The following is a 24026-nucleotide window of genomic DNA, read 5'->3' on the forward strand; positions in this document are numbered from 1 at the left end:
AAAAAAAAGAATTGCTTAAAAAGCAGAATAAGTTAAATGGAAAAGGGGGTAAAAAAATCTGTTGAAGAAAATAACTACTTAAAATGCAGAATTGGTCAAATGGAAGAGGTACAAAAGCTTATTGAAGAAAACAATTCCCTAAAAATTAGAATTGGGCAAGTGAAAGATAGTAACTCCATGAGATATCAAGAAACAATAAAAGATTGATTATCTTGATATTTGTGACCTTTTGCTCTTCCAGATGAATTGTTTTTTGTAAGTCTATAAAATAATTTTTGATAATTTGGTTGGTATGTACTGAATTAAGTAGATTAATATACATAGAATTGTCATTTTTATTATATTGACTTGGCCTATCCATGAGCAATTAATATTTTCCCAATTGTTTAGATCTGACTTAATTTGTGTGAGAAATATTTTATAATTGTGTTCATATAGTTCCTGGGTTTGTCTTGGCAGGTAGACTCCCAAGTATTTAATATTATCTGCACTTATGTTTAAAAGAATTTCTCTATCTCTTGCTGCTGGACTTTGTGGATAAAATGTAGAAATGCCAATGATTTATGTGGGTTTATTTTATATCCTGCAACTTTGCCAAAGTTGTTATTGTATTTCAACTAGTTTTCTAGTTGATTCTCTAAGTATACCATCATAATGTCTGCAAAGAGGACAGTTCCCCCCTCCCATTGCCTATTCTAATTCCTTCAATTTATTTTTCTTCTCTTATTGCTATAGCTAGCATTTCTAACACAATATTGAATGATGATGGTGATAATAGATACCCTTGCTTCACCCCTGATGTTTTTGGAAAGACTTTAAGTTATCCCCATTACAGATAACGCTTGCTGATAGTACATACTGCTATCATTTTAAGGAACACTCCATTTATTCCTATGCACCCTAGTGTTTTCTGTAGGAATGAGTGTTGTATTTTGTCAGAGGCTTTTTCTGCATCTATTGAGATAGTCATATTTCTGTTGGTTTTATTAGAGATACGGCTAATTATACTGATAGTTTTCCTAATATTGAACCAGCCTTCCAATTTTCCCAAATTTGCTGCAACACCCATCATTTTCCTTTTCTACCATATTAGCCAGTCTGATAGGTGTGAGGTGATACCTCCAAGTTGTTTTAATTAGCATTTCTCTTATCAATAGTGATTTCAAGCATTTTTATAGGACTATAGATAGTTTTAATTTCTCCATCTGAAAACTTCCTGTTCATATCCTTTGAAAATTCATCAATTGGGAAATGACATATTCTTATAGATTTGACTCATTTCTCTATGTATTTTAGAAATGAGGCCTTTATCACACGCACTGGTTGTAAAAATTGTTTCCTAGCTTTCTGCTTCCCTTCTAATCTTGGTTGCATTGACTTTGTGCAAATTTTTTTTAATTTAATGTAATCAAAATTATCCATTTTGCATTTCACAATGTTCTCTATCTCGTTTGGTCATAAATTCTTCCCTTCTCCATAGATCTGACAGGCAAACTATTCCTTGCTCTCCTATTTTGCTTATAGTTATCAGCCTTTGTATCAAAATTGTGCACCCATTTTGACTTTATCTTGGTATATGGTATAAGATATTTGTCTATGCCTAGTTTCCACCATACTATTTTCCAATTTTCCCAGCAATTTTTATCAAATACTGAGTTCTCTTCCGAGAAACGGGAGTCTTCGGGTTTATCAAACAGTAGATTACTATAGTCATTAACTGTGTCTTGTGTACCTAATCCATTCCACTGATACACCACTCTGTTTCTTAGCTAGTAACAAATAGTTTTGATCATTGCCAGTTTGTAATATAGTTTTAGATTTGATATGGCTAGGCCACCTTCCTTTGCATTGTTTTTTCATTAATTCCCTTGGTAGTCTTGATCTTTTGTTCTTCCAGGTGAATTTTATTTTTTTCTAGATCTATAATTTTTTGGCAGTTTGATTGCTATGGCGCTAAATAAGTAAATTAATTTAGGAAGTATTGTCATTTTATTACATTAGCTCAGCTTACCCATGAGCAATTGATATTTTTCCAATTATTTAGATCTGTCTTTATTTGTGTGAAGTGTTTTGTAATTGGGTTCTTATAGTTTCTGGGTTGGTAGTGGCAGGTAGATGCCTAAATATTTTATATTGTCTACAGTTACTTTAAATGGAATTTATCCCTTGCCGCTGGGCTTTGTTAGTAGCATACAGAAATGCTGCATTGGTCTACCTTTTCTATAATTGTATTTATCTCCAAAATTCCAAAGTATGTGTACAAGAAACACATTTGAAGCAGAGACACACACAAGAGTAAAGGCAAGGACTGGGGCAGAATGGATTATGTTCCAGTTAAAGTAAAAAGGGCAGGAGTCACAATCACGATCTTAGGCAAAGCAAAAACAAAAGTATACCCAATTAAAAGAGATAATCAGGGAAACTAGATTTTGATAAAAGGCATCATAGACAATGAATATAAAAAATTTTACAGCGAGTTTCTCTCATAAAGGCCTTGTTTCTCAAATACATAGGGAACTGAGTTAAATTTATAAAAATAAGAGTCACTCCCCAATTGATAAATGGGCAAAGAATATAAACAGGCAGTCTTCAGAAAAAGAAATCAAAGCTTTTTAGTAATCACATGAAAAAATGCTCTAAATCAGTGCTTCTGAAACAGTTTAAGAAGTGATGAAGGGGTCACAAGTGCAAAACGTTTAAGAAGTCCTGCTCTAAAATCACTACTGATTAGGGAAAGGCAAACTAAAACAACTCTGAGGTACCACCTCAAACATATCAGAAATGACAAAATGCTAGAGGAGATAAGGGAAAATAAGTACACTAATAAACTGGTGGTGAAGTTGTAAATTGGTCCAATCATTCTGGGGAATGGTTTGGAATTATGCCCAAAGGGCTATAAAACCGTGTGTACCCTTTGAACCAACAACACCAAGTAGGTCTATATGCCAAAAAGATTTAAAAAAAAAAAAGTACCCACATGTACAAAATTATTTATAAATTTTTTTTTGTTGGTAAAGAACTGGAAATTCAGAGAATGCCCATCGATTGGGGAATGGCAGAAAAGTTGTGGTGTATGATTATGATGGAATACTATTGTGCTATACAAAATGACAAGAGGAAGGGTTTCAGAAAAACATGGGAAGGCCAATGTGAAGGGAGGCAATGTGAAGAGAACAACCAGGTAATAATCACACACAGTAACAGCACTACTATAATGATGATCTGGGAAATACAATGATCAAAGGCCATTCTGAAGGATTTAATGAAAAATACTCTAGAGACAAAACAGACGAACTGAGTGCAAATTGAAGTATAATTTTCTCACTTTGTTTTTCTTGCTTTTTTGTGACATGGCTAATATAGAAATGTTTTACATCGTTTCACATATGTAATTAATACAATATTGCTTGCCTTCTCTGTTGGTGGGACAGGGGCTTAAAGAAGAGAAAGAAGTTGGGACTCAAAAAATTTTTTTTAAATAATCTTAAAAATAAATTTAGGGGGCAGTTACGTGGCATAGTGAATAGAGCACCAGCCCTGGAGTCAGGAGGACCTGAGTTCAAATTCGGCCTTAGACACTTAACACTTACTAGCTGTGTGACTTTGGGCAAGTCACTTAACCCCCCTCCAAAAAGACAAACAAAACAAAAAAATTTAATTTGAAAAACCAGCAAAACAACAAAAAATAAAACATGCAACAGTCCAGGGTCAGGACCTGGAAAAATGGATGGTGCAGTAATTAAGGGAGGCATTGGCTGGATGAGATAGGTAAGTACTTTTAGAGTTATGCTATTAAGTAAACAAAATGGCAGAATCAAGACTTCCTAGGTGAAGTTTTTAACTCTGCTATTGCCCTGGATTTCTTGGCAAAGCAGAATAGGCCCAGATGGCCCAGACATGAAATCTCTTCAATTATTCATATATTCATTTATTCTAATACATAGTCATCATTTGATCAGTAATTTTGTAGCTATTAACACTATTTCTGATGTAGACTGAAGCACTTCTATAACTTAAGTCAGTGGTCTTTAAGAGTTACTATGACCAAAAAGCATCACCTGGTGGCCAGCCTCTCCAGATATAGACAGGCTTTCCAAAACATATATAATATTCTATGTCCATCCTTTAGCATCACTTACCTGCCTTTCCAGTTTGGTAGGGAAAGTCTAAGCTCTCCCATCAGTGGGAAATACAATATATTCCACATAATATAGTGGAAAATGCAATGGCTGTAGAGGTCAAAGACCTAGATTCAAATCTCTCCCGATTATTGTATGAATTTGAACAGGATACAAGTTCCCAAGCCCAATTTCTCATCTGTAATGGGATGAACTAGATGTCTTCTCAGGTCCCATGATCTGTGATGAGAACACAGGGTCATTTTGAAACAGTTTGACTTTAGGGTAAGTGAAAAATAAGAACAGGTTTAAGGAAGTAAGAATATTACCTATAGTTTCATTTCCTCTACTTAGGCAGAAGTTAACTATAAAAAACCATTTTGGCAGCTTTGCTTCTTTCCTTGTTAAAAGCAGATAAGTTCCCACATCATTTTAAGAAGGACTTACTGGTCCAGTTGTATGTCTTGTCAATAAAGGAAGGGTTTCATGTGAATGAACTACTCAGCTCCAGACTATATTACTATTATTAAATAAGAGCTAATTTCTTTGTGGATCAGTTTCTTAAGATTCATTTTGCTTTTTATTGACTTCCTTCAAAGCTCTCATCCTTAACTTTTCTGGGGATGTGGATTTAGTTATATGGATTATATTATCTTTATATGAAATAGAATCCATTCAATTTTATTTATGATTACTAGGTGATCTATGCCATCTAGTGGGGACTAAAGGTAAGGGCTACATGTTTGATACCCAAATCTCATCTCTAAATCTTAAGAGCTCAAAAGTTAAAATACAATCTCCAGAATTCACAAGAATGATTTCTGCATAAAATAACTTATTCTCACAACCTCGTTGATGTGTAGAAGCAATTAGTGGTGTAATGGTTAGAACACTGGACCTGGACTCAGGAAGACCCAAGTTCAAATCTAGCCTCAGACATATATATTAGCCCTGTGACCCTGGGCAAGTCACTTAACTTCTGTTTAACCTCAACTGTAAAATGGGAATAATTGCACCAACTTCCCAGTGTTGTTTTGAGGATCAAATAAGGCAAAATTTGCAAAATGCTCTGTATAGTGCCTGGCAAATAGTAGGTGCTATATAAATTTTAGCTATTATCATGATAATAATGATACTGGTTGACATCGTTTTGAATTTACTTTAAAAGTGAAGTATGATGTTTAGAGAGCTAACCTGAAAGCCAGGAAGACCAGGGTTCACGTCCTGCCTTTGAGATACTAGCTGGATGACGAAAAAGTAAAATATTTAACTTCTCATTTCACTAAAATGATCTCGAAGACTCCAAGATGCAGTTTTCTCACCTGGAAATTCCCTATACCAGTGATTCTCAAGGTATGATCCTAAGACTTATTTTCAGGGAGTCTGTGAGGACAAAACCATTTTCATCCTAATGCTAAGGTATTTTAATTTCTTACACAGTATATATTAATGGATATAACTCAAATGAAAGTTCTTTTGGGGGAAGAGGGAGGTCCTCCTCATAATTTTTAAGAATGTAAAGAGGGCATCCTGAGACCAAACAGTTTGAGAACTGTTGCTCTATACATACCAACTGAGCCAGAAGTCCAGTCCCTCTCCTTTATAACAATCTCCAATGGTTCTTCAAGAGGTAGAAATGACCCTGGATTAGGATCAAGAAGAAAGGACCCATCAAGATTTCTATTAACAAACCATTCTCTCAAGTGAAGGGGAGCCACCATATTACACGATTTAAGAAAATGCTCCAATGGTTTTCTTGTGGTTGGAGACAACAAAGCAGAAAGACTAGAAAGGAACAGGGAGAGGAGAGGAAAAAGGCATATCTGGGTTGTAAAAGAAGCAGCATGGAGGTTCGAGGATTACACTGGTTCTCTTCCACAATCACCTGTGTGTGGTACACGCTAGGCAGATGAAACAAGCTTCATGCCCCTGCTTCTGATGGAATTTCCCCTCTTACTCTGATTCTGTATTTTTCTGACAGAAACAATCATGGCACAGACATCAACCTGGCCCAGGAGGTAAGGACAGAGGGGAAAACTCCAAGGGGCAATTTCACGGAAACATAGATTACGGGCCCTTTTAAGCACCCCAAATCTCACCTTCATAATAACTGTCTACCACCACTGAATTTCAAGTCCTTGTTATTTTTTTTTTTAAAGCAATCGGGGTTAAGTAACTTGCTCAAGGTTACACGGCCAGTTATTGCTGGGTGTGGTGCTGAGTATCTGAGCCCGGATTTGATCCAGGTCATCCTGACACTGGAGCCGGTACTCTTACTCGCTGAGCCACCTGGCCGCCCCTAAGCAATTGGTGTTAAGTAACTTGCTCAAGGCTACACGGCCAGGTGTTTCTGGGTGGGTGCTAAGTGTCTGAGCCCGGGATTCAATCTCCAGGTCTTCTCAACACTGGAGCCGGTGCGTTTACTCGCTGTGCTACCTGGCCGCCCCAAGTCCTTGTTATTTTGTTTAGAGATACAGCTCTGTACATGTAAATGCCTTATTGGGTCTGAATCTGTGCTTCTGTTTGTTAGAGAACTAGGGAGGAAACTTCCCTGACCAGTGCTAAGAGTTACCTGTTATACAACATAATGTATTAGAGCTCAAGAGGCATCATAGATAGTGGGTTTACCTGAACCTGACTCACTCCTCAGAAACTTACTGTGTGACCCCGGGCAAGTCCCCTAACCTCTCTCAGCTTCAGTTTCCTCATCCATAAAACAGAGATAATAAGAGAATCGATTTCACAGGGGATAATCATAGCTTTTACCTTATAGGATCAAATGAGATCTATTTAAAAGCACTTTGCAAACCTTAAAAGGACAATATAATTACTAGCCATTATCATTATACAGAACTTTGCTAGGAGGGGAGGGACAGTATTGACAGACTGACTTGCTCATAGTAACAAAGCCAGTATGTATCAAAGGCAGAACTGGAACCCAGGTTTTTAGAAGTTCAGGTTTCTATCCATTGTGCCATGCTTCCTCTTATTTATATGTAATCCATATAAAATTATCAATGATATATATTTTTTCTACTTAGTCAAGTAACACTTAAACTAGAAAGGGCAAAACTACCTAAATTTATTCTAGTAGTCATACAAAAGTTATAATCTAAAAAAAAAAAGGTGGCTTATTTGCATTAAAACAAACAACTACTATCTAAAACTTCCTAAGTAAACCATTAAGGGGTTTATAATAAACTAGAAAACAGAGTAGAGTTGGTGCATATAAGCTGTTCCTTATAGATCTGAGTATGAAAGTTATAATACTGTATCATCAGGAAACTGGCATAAAGTGAAATATTTTATAAAACAAGCAAGCTACATTAATTTCTTTGCACACAAGTTTTTATTAAACAAGGCTGGTAATGGAACACTTTTTTTTGTTTGTTTAATGAATAAACATAAGTCCCTTTATTACAGAAGTTGTATTCATTGGTGAGTATGGTCACATCTATGGGTTAAATCTTTTAAAATTAGAATCAATAATTAGCATAGAATTTATTATCTCTTCATTACATTGTGAAGTGTCTTGTGTAGTCATATTCTATTGTTGGAATGACAGCTTGTACAAATTTCAGGAAAATGAGAAGATACCTAAAGGAATTTTGCTAAGGAAAATAAGATCTATAAACAGGTTACTTGTTTTTAAGGCAATGATAGTATTGGATATAATAAATAGTGCCATATCATAAGGAAAAATTGATACTAAAAAGTAAATATTTTGACAAGTATCAAATTGCAATACATTCACCTATTATTTCCATATCATCCCAAACCAAGGGTTCTATTGCTTTTAGCACCTCTGACCACTTGATCCCATTCAGTACCTTTAAACTTTGAAAGGAACTAACAAGGTTCATAGTTTCTATTTTTTAAACGTAAAGCAAGAACAAGAGAAAATCTTTCCTTAAAAAAAAAAAGATGGTCACTTAAAACTTCAGAAAACTAGAAGATAATATCTGAAATGGAAGGATCACAGGAAAGTAGAAAAAGAATTAGAAAATAAGAGATGCTGTGGAATATAAAAAGCACTAAAGCAATGTGAAAAGCAATTAATTAAAAATATTTAAATAGAAGATTCCTAAACTGAATGGCTTCAATGAAATCTAGCAGCAAACATGCAAACTCAAACCACACAAAACTTAGTGACATTCCATGGTGTGATGATTCTATCTAAAACACCAGGTTATGGTCAGCATAAGTTCAATACAAGATTTTCCTGGAGGATCTATTTTAGTAGCCAGGTCCAGGATGTCTTCTGCCCAAGTTCACTGGGAACATGGATTGACTACTGGGATCTCACCAATAGTAAAACAAATACTAGGTGACATGGAGGTAGATAGCAGGAAAGACTGGCATCATAATGTAAGCTAAGAAATTTAGAATATTGAAAATGAAATAGCTTTGAAGTTTCTATTGCCATGAGGTCCCAAAATAGGATGTGCAGTAAACAGTAATAGTCATAAGTGAGTTAATATGTTTTGGCATCTCTATGTGCTATACTTTCGACTCAACAGCTTCAGTGCAATTTGTGGCTCCTCCCCCAACTTCTTCCCCATTCTAGCCTTCAGAGATTAACAGGACTAATGCAAAGCCATCTGTAGTTGTCCTGATGACTCTGGAGAAGAAAGTGAGGCTGATGACGTTGCACAGCCCTGCCTCACTTAAATCCAATTCACCTGCAAGTCATGGTGTCATAGTCTTCTCTGAGAACAAAGGACACAGAACAAACAACAGGACTAATAACACATGGTTATACCAATGTGCTCAATTGTGGGTACAGTCGATGGAAAAAAAGAAAATAAGCACTCTATAGGTTAACTTCTTTACATGCAAATAATATTAGTGATCCACCAATCACCTTTTGACCTCTTTTTTTCTAGCACCAGTGACAAGTTTTATGAGATATTCACATACATTTACTCATTCCTCTTGAACAAGAACACACATATCTAAGGTTAGAGAATTAGATCATGGCCATGAAATAAAAACAAAGTTTAACTTACTTTATATTCAAAATAAATTCTAAGACCTTTCATTAGGTCTTCAAGATATAAGGGGAAATTTCTAATAAAACAGGAACTTTGTAACTTTAAAGCCATAATGTCATATGCAAAAAAGAAAAATTCCCTAAGAACTATAGGTAATCTGTCAAAAACTCAACACTTCTATTAGCCAAGGATACATATGAACACCAAGTTCTCCTCCACCTTCTGCAACTGTCTCAATGATTTTTTTCATTACCTCAGCATGTCTGAAAAGCAAAAAAAATAACAGATGGCAAGTATACCAAAGTGAAAAATGGCATTCTCTCAATGACACAAGGAAGAAATCTATTAGGCTTAATGTTATGTTGTGGGTTTTTTGTTTAACACATTGGTTTAGACTTACTAAGTTATTCACCTAGATTGCTTTGAGAGGGAAAGGTTAGCCAAAAACAGCTAAGGACAGATACTGATATCACGCACCTCCATTATAAAAACGCAGAGGAACCAGAGGGGGAGAACACTCCAAAAGAAAGTATGCTTCAGAAGAAATGAGCTTATTAACAGGCAAGCTTGTCTGACATATCAGAATCAGAATTTGCTGAGTTCAAGCAAGCTGCTGAGACACTGTGGCTCTTAAAAGAAAAGAGGGTCTCCTATTGAAAAAATAAATTTAACTGTATAAAAGAAAAGAATAATCTGAGATCAAGTGGGTCAAAGAGATTGACTAAAAACAAATGGCAGAGTAGATGTTTTGGACTCCTAAATTTGTCTGGGTTTGTTTGTTTTTATTTTGGGGTTCCTTTTGGTACTCTGTTCTACAAGTTACTTTACTGTACAATTCTTTTCTTATTTAAAATTACCTTTACATTTGTGGTCAAGATTTATGCCTGTTCACCTAACTAAAGGGCAGAAATAATGTCAACTGGTGACAGCAATCAGAGACAAATTCTACCAGAGAAACTAAAAGTGTGCTTGGTATAGTGCCCAGAACATTGTAGGTCCTTCAAAAATGTTTCTTGATTAATGAGTTAAAAGGACACACCCACAAACCTCAAATTAAGAGAGAATCTCTTAGAAAATTTACTTTTAGATAATTCAGGCCCAACAAGAGTTTGAAGTAATTAACAATAAAGAATTACCAATTTTGTTTACCCCAATCTTGTTCATACTGACCTAGCAACAATGAGTTATGACTTTTTTTGGATATAAAAGTAATGGTAAATGGGAAGAAATGGAAAAATTTGCTACAAGAAAAATTTCTGAATTAAAAAACTTTATTCTATTGCAACTATGCATGATTTACTTGAATAAACCTCTGTAATTTGTGTGTAGATGTATTTTTTTTAAGGAAGACTTGTAGGAATCATTAAAAACAGCTAATGACAACTCACCAAAGCAAAAGTTTAGGTTCATGAAGCATACTCAATGAGTTTGGCAACAAGTGTTGCTAAAATTACACTTAGCACTTGTTTTCCTTGTTTATGCCTTGTTCTTTCTACTTGTGTATCCTGTTTTGAAGCTGAAATTAATATTCATTATATATTATTTTAATTGAAATATTTTATAGGAACTTCAGACCTGAATTAAGTTGAACTACTAGTTCTATAAGAATATTCTAAACCGATGTAAAAAAAAAACAAACAAACAAACAAGGGCCCCTTGAAACTCTAGCCTTCAGTACCCTAACCTAATTTAGTGTCAAATATATACACAATATATTAAAGGTAAATTTTTTTACTCATGTCTAAACTGATGTAACTTTATACCTCCCTCAGATCCCCCAGATCCTCAATGTTACAAATAGTTCTAAAACAGCCTTAAGGGGTTATTAACTAGGGGACTTTGTCTGGGAACCTAAAGGCAGAGAAAGAGGTCTGATTGGTAACAATTAACTCAAATCAGAGTGTTTTCTTAATGTATGTCAATTTAACAAATAATTGATAAAATATCAAAACTTTATGTATCTTCTTTTATATGCCTCTACTAGAATAATCTAGACTGTTCCAAAATAATCTGCTAAAAGTAGTCATAAAATCTGAAAGTTCTTTAGAGACACAAAAATAATAGCTGTGAAGCCCACAATCCAAGAGCCTAGTAACATACTTGTGAGCTAGGACATGTGCACAAACTAAATGAAAGCTAAACAAAAATGTATAAATGTTCATTTGTTTCAATCATGTCTGACTCCTTTGGGATTTTCTTGGCAAACTGAAATTATTTGTCATTTTCTTCTCCATTTCATTTTACAGATGAGGAAACTGAGGCAAACAGGGTTAAGTGACTTGGCCACCATCACACAACAGTAAATGTCTGAGATCAGGTCTTCCTGACTCTAGACCCAATGCTCTATCTACTTACTGTAGCACCTAGTTGCCCTAAAATGTATAAAGACAAACACATTAATATTAATAAAACGAACATGAAAGAATTGTTTTGTTTTTCCCTATGTTTAATAGATTAAACAAATGATCATTTTTGAAGAAAGGGAAATAAAACCTCGTTTTCTAACAAGTCTAGATTTCTGCATTCGTGAAACAAAAAGGTTCCCAGGACATTCATCTGTGCATTATAAGACTTTCAAAGGAAATCCAACATACCTGCATGGGTGAACTGAACACATGGGAGGTGGTGGAAGGTGAGGATGATTTTCAATGGTCACAGTTTTCTTCACATGATCTTGACTGATGTCTTCATACATATGTTCTACTGTTAAAGGTTGCCGTTGCTGAAGGTCCAGAGTATGTTTTGAAACTGCTTAGTATCTTTTAGTTTAAGGACTGCTATCTATGACAGGCTTAAAACTTTCCCAAATACCCTACAATTTTCATTTCCCCTCCTTTAATCTCCAGATTCTGCTTTTAAAAAGTTTTACTCCCCTATAGTAAAAAAATGCCTTCAGAATCAAGAAAAATGACTGCAAAGGCTACCTACCTCTGTGAAACTTAATGCCCCCAAAATACAGGAGGCACACTGACAAAACACAATAATTCCTTACCTCTAATTTATTTTGACCCACCACTTTCTCCTTACTATTCCTTTGAATTTATGTTGTGTTTTATTTTAATAAGACAAATATTTAAGGCTTGAGCAAAAAAACACAACCACATGACCTTATGGAAAGGTACTACAGTACAGTGGGAAGCCCCAGATACTAGTCCTAACTCTGCTATATACTGGGGATGTGAATGTGGGCAAGTTCCCTCAGCTCTCTGAGCTACAGCCTCCTCATCTATAAATCTGGGGGCAATAAGACTTGTATTACCTTACACAGATGTTGTAAGGAAATTACTTTCAAAATTATAAGGTGCTATAAGGTTCTATATTATTAAAAGATTTCTCTTATTTTAAACACCAAATCTAGGGGAAAAAACTAACTTTGATTTTCTCTCAAATTTTGGAGATAAAAGTTCAAACATATAACATTAGATGGAACCAAGGTGCTCAATAAAATAGTGATCTACGTATGCTTAAAATATCACTAATATAGTCCTATATAGCTGAATTTATAGTTCCTTCAAAATACAAATCCAAATTCAAAAGTATTAGGTATAAAACAAAATCAGATTCATGAAGTCATAAAAATAGGCATATTATAACAAAAAAAAACCAATCTACCATCAATGCAAATTATTTTCATTTAAAAATATTTCCTTATAGGTTTACCTCATCATAACCAAATAACCAGAGTCTTGGAGTCTGGTAATATTTGTCGTATGTGATATAAAGATCATAAGTTCTGGTTTGTAAAATAGCATCTTCACTTCCAGCATCATTTTTAGCTTTGTTAGCTTCTACTATTTTTCTTGTGTCCAGAGTAGCCTGAGGTATGATACCAAATAAAAAAAAAATGGTATTAACAAATGAGATAACATGCTTTGAAAACCTTAAAACATCATATAAATGTTAGCCATTATTTATGACAAATACTAGACATTGTTTCTCCTATCCTGTTTCTTTTGCCTCTGAGTCATTTTCTCAAAGGGAAATTATTTAAGTCAAAATTAAAACTTCTCATTAGAAATTTTAAAGGTTACAATAATCTGTATTTATAAGAGATTCTTTGGAAGATGAAACAATCTACTAAAAAATACCAATCAAGAAACCCATGTACAAACCTCATCTGTCTCCAACAGTCCACTCTCTTCATATTCTGTTAGGAAAAGCAAAATACAACTAATGAAAACAAGGATTAAAAATTTACCAAGTGTAAAACAGTACATCATCATTTCAGAGTATCAAAGAAAAAAATGTTTTAAAAGACACTAAGGAAAATGCTCTCCAGAAGTTCCACTCTAATGCCTCACTGTAATGTGAAGGTAACCTGGGCCCTTCTGAGGTCCTCTGCAGAGCACAAACTGATGTTCCTTCTACTAAAAATGGAAAAAGCTCAAGCACAGAACCTGTGAGCAAAATGTTTTGTTTTCGAAGGATGACTAGCTCATTTGGAGACTTGTTTACCAGACTTTTGGCCATGAGGTACTGACATTTTTTTTTAGAGCCCAGAAACTCACAAACTATTAAAATACAGACTGCTGCAATCTGCATTACTGGAGAAAGTACTACTCCAATACAATCATGGATTTTCAAAATATTAATGTAAATAGAAAAATGTTATATTGATAACACAGCATTCATTATTACACCACCTGGTAAAAGACAGAATAAAACATCTGGAACCCTTTTAGTCTGATATAGATCATACTTCATTAAGAACAACTAGCACGCAGGGAGAGGCGGGTTGGCCTTGGGTCTGAGTGGCACTCTCAGAGGGCGTCTAGGAGCTGCCTGTGGCACCCCGGCACGTTCTCTTCTCCCACACAGTTATGACCATGCACAAACAGGTGCCGGTCTTAGCTTCAAAACAGGAGTTTTCAATCACAATTTGGCTCTTGGGCAGCTTGCTTGATTATCTCATGCTTCAAAAGTCTTAGCACTACTCTGGCAGTTGATCAAGAAAGAAGATACTATTATCCCTCTTTTTGAACTTGAAACTGTGAATAAAAGGCAAGAAAGATATTTTAAATAAATAAATTTATTTATTATAAATTTTAAAAAAAGGAACAACTAGCATGACAAAGCTGAAGACACCTTCCCCTCTGGTCATTACACTTAAGATATATGTAAGTTCCAGAATCACAAAACAGGAAGATGTTTTAAATCTTAGCAAATTAGGAAACAGATTACACAAGGTTTCTGACTAAAGAACACAAGTTTTTAACCACATGATTCTGCAAATAAGCATATATTACCATAAGGCAGTGAAGTATAACTTATTACTTCTTTATGTGATAGCAGCAATTAATTTATTACATGAAGTGTATACAGACACACACACACGGAGACAGAATTCTCATGTAACATAAATTCACATTATGCAAATTCAATTTTATATAAAGAATTCTGAAAGAAATACACATTCCAAAAACACACCTATGGTTACTGGACTGCACAATATTGTGGTCTCTCCACTCTTGCCTCAACTCAGTGCTCTGTGGACTCCCATCCCCCTCCACTAAAAAGCAAATAAAAACAAAAAGCCCTCCAAGTGAAAGCACAAGAACACTTGCATGGAGAGATGCCCCAGACTGGATAGGGAGAAAGGGAGGCTTGGTTAAAGACCTCAGGCATCAAGAGGGGAGACCTTTGCCTGCTCCACCCACCTAAATGTTTCTTCCCCACCTGTCTTCCATCAACCACGCTGGGATTCACCTGCCCCAGCCATGAGTGTCCCCCCTCCTGTTCTTCCTTCTGTCCCCAGTTCCTCCTTGTCCTTGAACTGTGTGCAGGTCCCCTCTCTGGGTCTTCAGCCTCTTTCCTGCCTCATTCTCTTCCTTCCCCAGTCCGAAGGCAAATTCACATTATGTGCCCAACTGTACTTTATTATATTTCCAAGAATGTTATTTGGTTAAGGCCTTTGCTACCTCTACCACATACATCATTCTCAAATTAGTATTCTATAATGATTTAAACAAATCCAAAAGGAAAATACCTTCCATATCTGCTGCTTCTCCCTCATCTTCCTCTTCTTCCTCATCACATAAAGCTGAGCAGTCTTGTTTTATACTATCCTTTGAAAATCACATTTAAAGCCAATTATAGCATAATGTAAAAAAAATCATTTAAAAACAGAGATTGTCAATAAAATAAAAAATATTTTCAGTTAATCTAGTCCTTCATGAGAAAAAGTTAACTTTATCTCTGACATACTTATTTCACCCTTAGGATAAATTACCTTGTTATAAGTACTACAAAATGTACTCACCTGCTAAATTCCCAACAATATCTTAGTTTCTAACTAAAGCAAGAATTATGCTTAACTGAAACACTTAGATGCTTAAAACCATTGACTTAAGTCTTCCTTAATTAATTCTAGGATGCAACAAAACTGTTTACCATGTATGGCTGAAGCTACATATGCTCCACAAAGAACCATCATTTTTACATGACTGATATTCAGTCAATCTGAATTGAGTATAATAAACATGATAAATTTTAAATCTAGATTCATCTACCTGACTGTTTCATCTTTTCTGTTTGCCATTAAAACAAGTGCTATTATGCCATCTTTTAATGACAAATATCTCAAACAAAAGTGAATCTGCAAATGAGGAAACATCTGGCAAATGGTTACAATATGGGAGGTTTTATCCCATATGCTAGGAATAATGTACAAAACCTGAAAGAAGTGAAACAGCAATAGAAAGTGGAAATATTCATAGCAGGGATCTACTCATGCCTGGAAAATGTATTTGCAATAATCAGATGATGAATGACAGAAGTTATTTGCCAAATGCGAAATAGAGATAGAAGCAAGGAAAGATTATCATAGTGAACAGAAATGGCTTCTAAAAATGCAAAGTCATCAGTATAAAGCTTTTAACTAGCTCATCACCTCTTTAAAAAAAGGTTTGTCAATGTTAACCTCCATGAGTTACTTATCAGTCAGTACAAAGCTTTATCCTAAGGGAAAACTAAAGTTCCATTATGCAGAAATTAAAAATAAATTTTAACAAATTTTCTATTAAACCCAGCATAATACTCAATAAATAATGGAAGATCAATATTACACCAAAATAAAGGAAAGATCTTTTGCTAAATGTATAAGAATAAGTCGTGACTTTTTAGCAACAATTATTGATTCAGATGTTCTTTTTATCAAGTATCTCTACTCATGTCAGAATAAACAAGCAACTTTCTCTCTATATAATATATATGTACATGCATGCATATATACATATATACATAGAGTAGAGACTGTATAACTTTTTAAAGTGTGGTTTTTCACATGGTTGAAAAAAACAATACTAAAATAGCCACACATCTCTCTAATTTAGAGTTGGCTAGATAGTATAACATATACATTTATTAAGTAAAATCCTCAGCACAGGACAATTCTCTCCCTAATTTGAATATCCTTCCACTAAAAAATTTAATAGAAGAAAATATATTTACTATAAAGAAAAACCTCACTAATTTGAAGTAACTTCTTCATAATTTGAGATAATTTTTAACAATCACTAAAGTGTCCTTTTTCAGTGTCTAGGAACTTGCTAAACTAATAAGGACTGCTGAATGAATGTTTAAATTACTTTGAGAAATACTGACAGGTACAATTTTCAAAAGCCAGTAAGCACCTATTTACATCTGCTGATCACTTACTTTATACATGCAATTTTATTGTTAAAGCAAGAAAATCCACCAAGAATTTCTATTAGGTGGCCACATTAGTTGATGTATATATTTCAACATCAAATTACTTTTATCTTAAAATACTCTGTAATTCAGACTGAATTTGTCAATCTATACCAAGCAGTGAAATTGTGCAACATTTAGAATATCAAAAACCTCCTAAACAAGATAGATTTAGGAAAATAAGGAGAAGCGCTTAGGAGGAAACAATAAAAGTTTTATACAAGAAGAAAAAATGTTACAAAAAAAGTGGAATTTTGATAGTAGATAAGTCCAACATTTGAATTAGATAAATTGATGTGAGAATTTTTCTTAAAATTTTTTTTTAACATACTCTTCATATTAAATAAGAAATGAAACTAATACCTTGCTTTCCAGGGTAATCTCCTTAACTACTTCTGTCACTCCTGTAATACCTATAAAATTCAACAGGTCAGAATTACTAATATTAGATTAAAAATTCTCCATTATCGGTATGAATACAGACTCTTGTTTAAGGGAGTCAACATACTTTAAAAATACTGATAAAATCCTCACAACTTTCTTAAAAATTAGGGAGATGGGGCAGTTAGGTGGCACAGTGAATAGAACACCGGCCCTTGAGTCAGGAGGACTTGAGTTCAAATCTAACCTCAGACACTTAACACTTACTAGCTGTGTGACCTTGGGTAAGTCATTTAACCCCAATTGCCTTGCCTTCCCCCCTCCAAAAAAGACCAAAAAAAATTTAAGGAGATAACTTCACTGTACAAATATAGGTATTGGAAGTCCAGTGAAATTTTATATCTTATAATTAATAAAACTATGTCCACTGAGACTCATAATCCTACAATTCATGCTATATTATTTCTCAATTTTATGTGCTAAAGTAACTTATTCTACCATGGATATTTCTATTAACAGATTAAAAGTCTAAAAAATATTCATCTGTATCTTAAACTCATTTCAAAAAGATTTTCCCAGCAAAATTTGAGCTACTGCTTCAGATGAATATAAATAATTCTAGATATACATAAATAGAGATATTCTACAATCTTCAGGACCTAGATATTTTGAGAAGAATACTCTAAAAATACGTTTGTTTTTGAGCCAAATAGCTGATAGCAATAAGCTATTTGAAATTGCTTCCAAGTTAAAAATATCTGCCAACATTTTTGACTAGGTGCTTTGACAAGAATGTTAAGAAAATACACATTAGGGAACCAGAATCCTTAAAGTCATTTAAAGTCAACTGCCAACTCTCTTTAGTGACTATCTATACCATTCTGATAACACTTGGCCATATCAATCCCCCTAAAGCTTGCACTAAAGCCTAGGGCACCATCCATACTACTCTAGAATAAAGATTCTACTGGTGGTTGGGTTTGTTAGCAGTGGTAAAATAATGGCTTCACCTAGATTCATTATAAATATGAAAATATTTATTATGAAATGCTTCTCTAAAATTATGCAAGAGTTAAATGTACTTTTATTCCCTTAAAAAAAGTGGTTCAATTTAAATACAATAGTAATCCCAATTCAATCAAAATATCTTAAAAGTAAAACTAGCAATGGCAGGAGAGAATAGGATAAAATTATTCTCACATATAAGGTCACATCCTCAAGGGCTGTTGGAAAAACCACATGACATTTAAAAATCAATTTTAGAATTTAAGGTCAAAGATATTTTCTCTAAGAATTAGTGTTTCCTATATACACACAAATACATTATCAAGTAAGAAATTGTGTGGCCTTTCACACACAAAAATGATACTTTTGGGCCATCACAACAGAATCTCAGAGCTGGAAGAGACCCAAGAAATCATCTATCACAATCCCTACCTGAAGTATGAACCATCTAAACAGTAATCGGCTTCTGCTTGAAGGCATTCAGTGATGGGGAACTTACTACTTCCTGAATGGTTAGGTCATGCACTGAGCTGTCTTTCTGGTAGTGAAGAGTGTGTTGATTCCACTCCTTTCTGCAACCAATGATATGCATTTGCAAGACAGCTGGCCTGAAATCTGGGTCCAGCTCATGGTAATAGAATAAACTAAAACTAACTGGCTTACAAAATGAATGAACCCACAATCTCATTAACATTAACAGTTCTTGCACCAAAAGAAATAATCAGAGATCACAGGGCACCTTGTAATTTTTCTCTTTGATATATCCTGTAGGCACAGTAAAATTCTAGTACTACAAAACACAATAGCTTAAAACTTTTTGGAAAGGTTAAGAGAAAAGGATTTAAAAATTTTAAACTTAAATATAGCTGTGAACTTTGGGATTAGAGGAGCTATCTAACCAAGAAAACTTAATTTATCAATGACACATGGAATAGGTATGGGAAAGTAATCCCTCCCAACCTCCACCGCCCCAAATTACCCTTTGTACCCAATTTCTGAACAAAGAGGGGATGACCGACCTAGAGAGGTACCTTCTCTTATGCAGATGGAGACATGTAGAGAGGTGCCTTCTCTAAGGCAGATGTAGCATTGAAGAAAGGTGCTTTTTCTCTTATGTAGACTTGGAGATGTAAAGAGCTGTCTTCTATTATGCAGAGGTGTACAAAGCTAACAAGTTACTGAGTAGGAGGTTCCTAATATCACAAGTTGGAACTCAAAATATATTTTTCCATAGAAACAATGTTATAAATGGTAGTCAGATATAATTAAAATACTACTACTAGTACCATACTTTTGCTATATTATGGATAAAACAAGCTTACCCATTTGTAATGTCGTTTCTATGGGAAAATGGTTTTAGAGTTCCAAATAACCAACTTACAACTTGTGGAAAGAGCACTGGATTTGTAGTCAGAAGACCTGGGTCCAAGTCCTGGCTCCACCACTTACTGGCTGTGTGACCAAATGAAACAATATATGTAAAGAGCTTTGTAACAATGAAGTGCTGAATAAATGTAAGCTATTATTATTTTTAAACTGTTTGCAAGTGAACTGCTTACATAATAATGTATAGACACAGGTCAAAGCAGGACAATCAGCTGAGAACCTTTTTAAGATTCATTCAAACATCCATCAAGTGCCTACTATTTGCAAGGTACTGGGATGACATTTAAGATAAATAAAACATGGGGGTGGCTAGGGGGTACAGTGAATAGAGCACCAACCCCAGAGTCAGGAGGACCTGAGTTCAAATAAATAAATAAATAAATAAAAACATGGTCCCTGACCTCAAGGAGGTTACATTCTAGGAAGGCAGTTGAGGGAAAGTAGAGAAAGGGACACAAATAAAATAAATTACAGAATTGTTGTCATTAAATATGTAACTTAATTATTTTTTAAAAAACAAGAAAAGGAAATTGAAGGAAAAGGAACAAACTCTAAAGAACAGCTTGGACTACAAGTACTTTGGGAATCTAGTATTCTTTAAAGTAAAATTTTTATATCTTTTATTCCTATTTGCTTAAAAATAAAAGTTCTTTGCAGGTAAAACTAAGCCTCATGAACAATTTTTGCTTAACGACTGTTGCAAAAGATTGTGAATTTGTTCACTTTTAATATATGCCACTCTGTTCCTGTTTACTAATCACCAATTTCTTTACTTACCTGAGTTGTGATATGTATCTACCCATCCCCCATCACCATCATCTTCTTCAATTATAGCTTCCAATTCATCTGAGTATTCCATTTGTTTGCACCGCTTGTAGCAAGGCACTAAAGAAAATTGACAAATGCAGTTATTAACCGATGCTTTAAGGAAAAGGGAGTTTTTTTTTTCCTGGTAAATCTTCAATCCACAAAGGAAGAACACAAATACCTTCAACAGACACCATATTTAAAATGCTCCTAAAAAGGTATCTGAGTCATTGTCTATACTTATTTTGCTGCATAAAACTCTTTGACTGGCAAAACTGTCAGGAAAAGTGCTAGAAAGTCTTGATTTCTGGTAATACCACTATCCTACCTGCCCAGACATTGAAAAAAGAGGTGACATTGAGGCACTTGGCTGACACTGTACAATGATGACTCTAATGTTCCATGCAGGGAAACAGAAGGCAGACATAAAGAAAGAGAAAGGTGCCATCTGCCAGTCAACAGGGTGGTAGAGGTGCCTTTCAGCTTGCTAGATTTCTTTACAGAATCTCAAACTAGTTTTTACATTCATTTATTTAAAGGGAATAGGACTAAGATAAAAGCACATTTAAAACTTCTAATGTATGCTATCTCATGAATTCAGCCGTCCTATTATCTGCTTTGTTTAATGTCAGTTACCAACTCTTAATCTTCTCTTCCCTATAGGCTCTAAACTCTGAGCAAAGAGTAATTTACTCTCAATAGATACAATGAACATCCAAACTATCTTTTTAGTGTTATGCCGAAATCAAACTGGTTAAAGATGAGATGCAACACAGATTGTGATTTTTCATGGAATAAATTAAGTGAAACTTTGGTGGAAAAAAGAGAGAAGCAATTCATAAAGACTTCCTAAAACTTCAGATAATTCATTTTTAGAGCATATAATTTCATTAGTTTTCATAATTTTTTTCAGAGTTAAGAAGGAAAGTGTATTAACAATCTAGGTAGAATTAGCTTAATGAGCACAAACTTTTCTTTGTTTCTATGTTTCTGTGCAATTACACTTATCTGATAATCCCAGAAGATGTATACTCTCATTAATATATAAAAAAAAAAAACTTACCATTTTTAGTTACCAAAAACTGTTTGCCAGTTGGTAGGTATGCCTTGACTTTCAATTCTTCTCCTGAAGCCCTTGAAATAGTAAAAATTAGCAAATAAATAAATCAACACAAAAAAATTAGATTATGTTTATAAGCTTGAAAATGAAGCACAGAGAATCCTTAAAAAATTGCCTAGTATAGTGCTTTGCTGAGCTAATATTATTAGTATTTTTCAGAGTGTGTATAAAAGAGGAATTTGGAAAACATGGTACAAGTGATTTGCTTAAACATTCAAGAAAGAGACAATACTTATACTAAGAACTACATAGCTATTTTATAATGACTAAATATGCATTAAGACATACCACAAAACAAATATTTAAGAGAAGGAATTTGAAGTAAACTTAGATAGAATAATATGGAACTACTTAGCAACTACTTTTGCTCTCAGAACAAAAACCATTACACATCATTCATTTGGATTCTTAAACCTATTTGTTAACTTTTGAGAGAAAGGCAACATAAAATGATGTCTCGTGCCAAGTATAGTTTAGAAGGTCATCTCTACCAGATTTCAAATACATTAAGACACTGTCTATGACCCTGATTCTGAATTAAGCATCAGATTAGTGGCTAGAGTCCCATGTGAGTCCCAGAGAGGACGCAATTCTGTCTGTAGGCAATCTAGCCTATTATTAGTAGGTCTATTTCATAAACACTTGTTAAAAAACCTGTTTGAGAATTATCACTTACTGAAGTAGAGGCAGACTGCAGAAGCACACAAGCATAATTCAGACTTATCTGCATTCTTGGCCCTTCTACATGCTCCACCCTATCATAGCACTACCAGCACCTTGTCAACCTCATCTTTTGCCTTGTCCCATCTCACTAAGCTTACGAATCAATTATATTAGTTGATCAGGTTCAATGTCAATTATATTAAAATTAGAGCAAATAAGCTGGGAGTAGCACATTCAAACACAAAGCTAGTGTGAGCTAGCTATTTGGGGATGTCAAGCAGAAGCGTGGATCAGGGATCAGGGTTATAACTGAATTCAATGCAGAAACAAAACAATTCTACTGCACCAACTTTACTAAATATACTAATTAGTATTAAATGTACCACAAAAAAAAAAGAATAAATTCTATCTATGGATTAAATGCAGGCTACAAACTCTTATATTAATCAAGGAATTCAAAATTTTGATCAGGCACTTTGATTATAAAGGAAATGTAAAAGAACACTATCTTCATAATGGTAAGTATATCTGATGAAAATTTTAGATGCAAATTTTTTGTGAAAATAAAATTTTTTTGACAGGCTAAATGGTCTTGAAAGCTACTTAAGGAATTACAACATGCTTGGTAATAGGTATAATTTTTTTTAAATAGCCAGATAACAAATCAGATGGCTTCTAAATATGAACTTAACTGCAAATTTAAAACATACATAAAAGCTAAAGAAAAATAGTCATCAAAATGATTATCAGGGAGGGAAAATTCCAAGAAGGTGTTAAAAGTGATTAAAAAGTATGTAAGTGGGGGGCAGCCAGGTGGCTCAGCGAGTAAGAGCACCGGCTCCAGTGTCAGGATGACCTGGAGATCGAATCCCGGGCTCAGACACTCAGCACCCCACCCAGAAATAACTGGCCATGTAACCTTAAGCAAGTTACTTAACCCCGATTGCTTAAAAAAAAAAAAGTATGTAAGTGGGGCAGCTGGGTGGCATGGTGAATAAAGCACCGGCCCTGGAGTCAGGAGGACCTGAGTTCAAATCCAACCTCAGACACTTAACACTTACTAGCTGTGTGACACGGGGCAAGTCACTTAACCCCAATTGCCCTGCCTTCCCCCTCCAAAAAAAAATAGTGATCAAAGGTCCTAGTTTATTAATCAAAACTAAGGTAAATGCAGAAATTATCTATCCACAAGTGGTAGAGGCTACAGTTGAGAGAAACTCATCTAAAACTTTAATTTAAAACTATTTAGTTAATTAAGCTTTGAGGATAGCAGATAGCAAAACATAAATCGGGATCCCACAAATTTATGACCAGTAAGCAGGAATTTACCTCTGTATTATCAGTGAAAAAAGACTTTGTCATAAAAATCTAGAATGTAAGATGTACAGATATATTTCTCCACCTCCAGAAGGCTATTCAATAACATGCACTTCCACACAAAATATTAATTACAAATGATCCTTATCCATGAAAGTGGTTCTTAGGAAAACTGTTTAGCTATTATAGTTGTTACTATCTATACACTTAAAATAAGACTATTTTCCTTAAAATATTCTATTATTTATATTTGTCTTTCTTGAAGTTTTATTCAATTTAGTGAGGTTTTCCTATTAATTACTTTTAAAAGTCTTCTCCAGTTTGCAATTACCAACCTTCAACATCTGCAGACTAAAGTAGCCAAGTTGTGTTTTAATCACTACTTCAGATCTTTCAAAACATCGATTCCTGAAGAGGAAAGTTGTACTTTTGAAAACCCTGAGCCAAATATGTCCTTATCTTGAGTCTTAAATAAATTGAGGTACACATATAACTCAAAACTCTCCTGTTCCAAAACATTATTCTGGGAACTAAAGGCACTACACC

General features: G+C 34.4%; 1 protein-coding gene across 4 annotated transcripts in view; it reads right to left on the minus strand.

The window, feature by feature from the left end:
• Positions 1–7448: 7448 nt before the first annotated feature.
• ATG3 (autophagy related 3) overlaps positions 7449–24026 on the minus strand; it is a 57249-nt gene continuing 40671 nt past the window's right edge. For all 4 annotated transcript variants that reach the window (XM_069069861.1, XM_069069859.1, XM_069069858.1 and 1 more), the window contains 9 exons: positions 21444–21514; positions 20351–20458; positions 17165–17214; positions 15099–15177; positions 13225–13259; positions 12773–12928; positions 11707–11834; positions 9307–9375; positions 7449–7715 (listed from right to left, as the gene is read on the minus strand). In XM_069069861.1, coding sequence (XP_068925962.1) covers positions 7634–7715; positions 9307–9375; positions 11707–11834; positions 12773–12928; positions 13225–13259; positions 15099–15177; positions 17165–17214; positions 20351–20458; positions 21444–21514 — 778 coding nt within the window. In that variant the 3' untranslated portion in view covers positions 7449–7633. The remainder of the gene's footprint in view (positions 7716–9306; positions 9376–11706; positions 11835–12772; positions 12929–13224; positions 13260–15098; positions 15178–17164; positions 17215–20350; positions 20459–21443; positions 21515–24026) is intronic.

Source organism: Petaurus breviceps, unplaced genomic scaffold (genome assembly GCF_028583685.1).
Source record: "Petaurus breviceps papuanus isolate PSGF00001 unplaced genomic scaffold, PetGlider_PUasm1.0 90792, whole genome shotgun sequence".
NCBI classification, from domain to species: domain Eukaryota; kingdom Metazoa; phylum Chordata; class Mammalia; order Diprotodontia; family Petauridae; genus Petaurus; species Petaurus breviceps.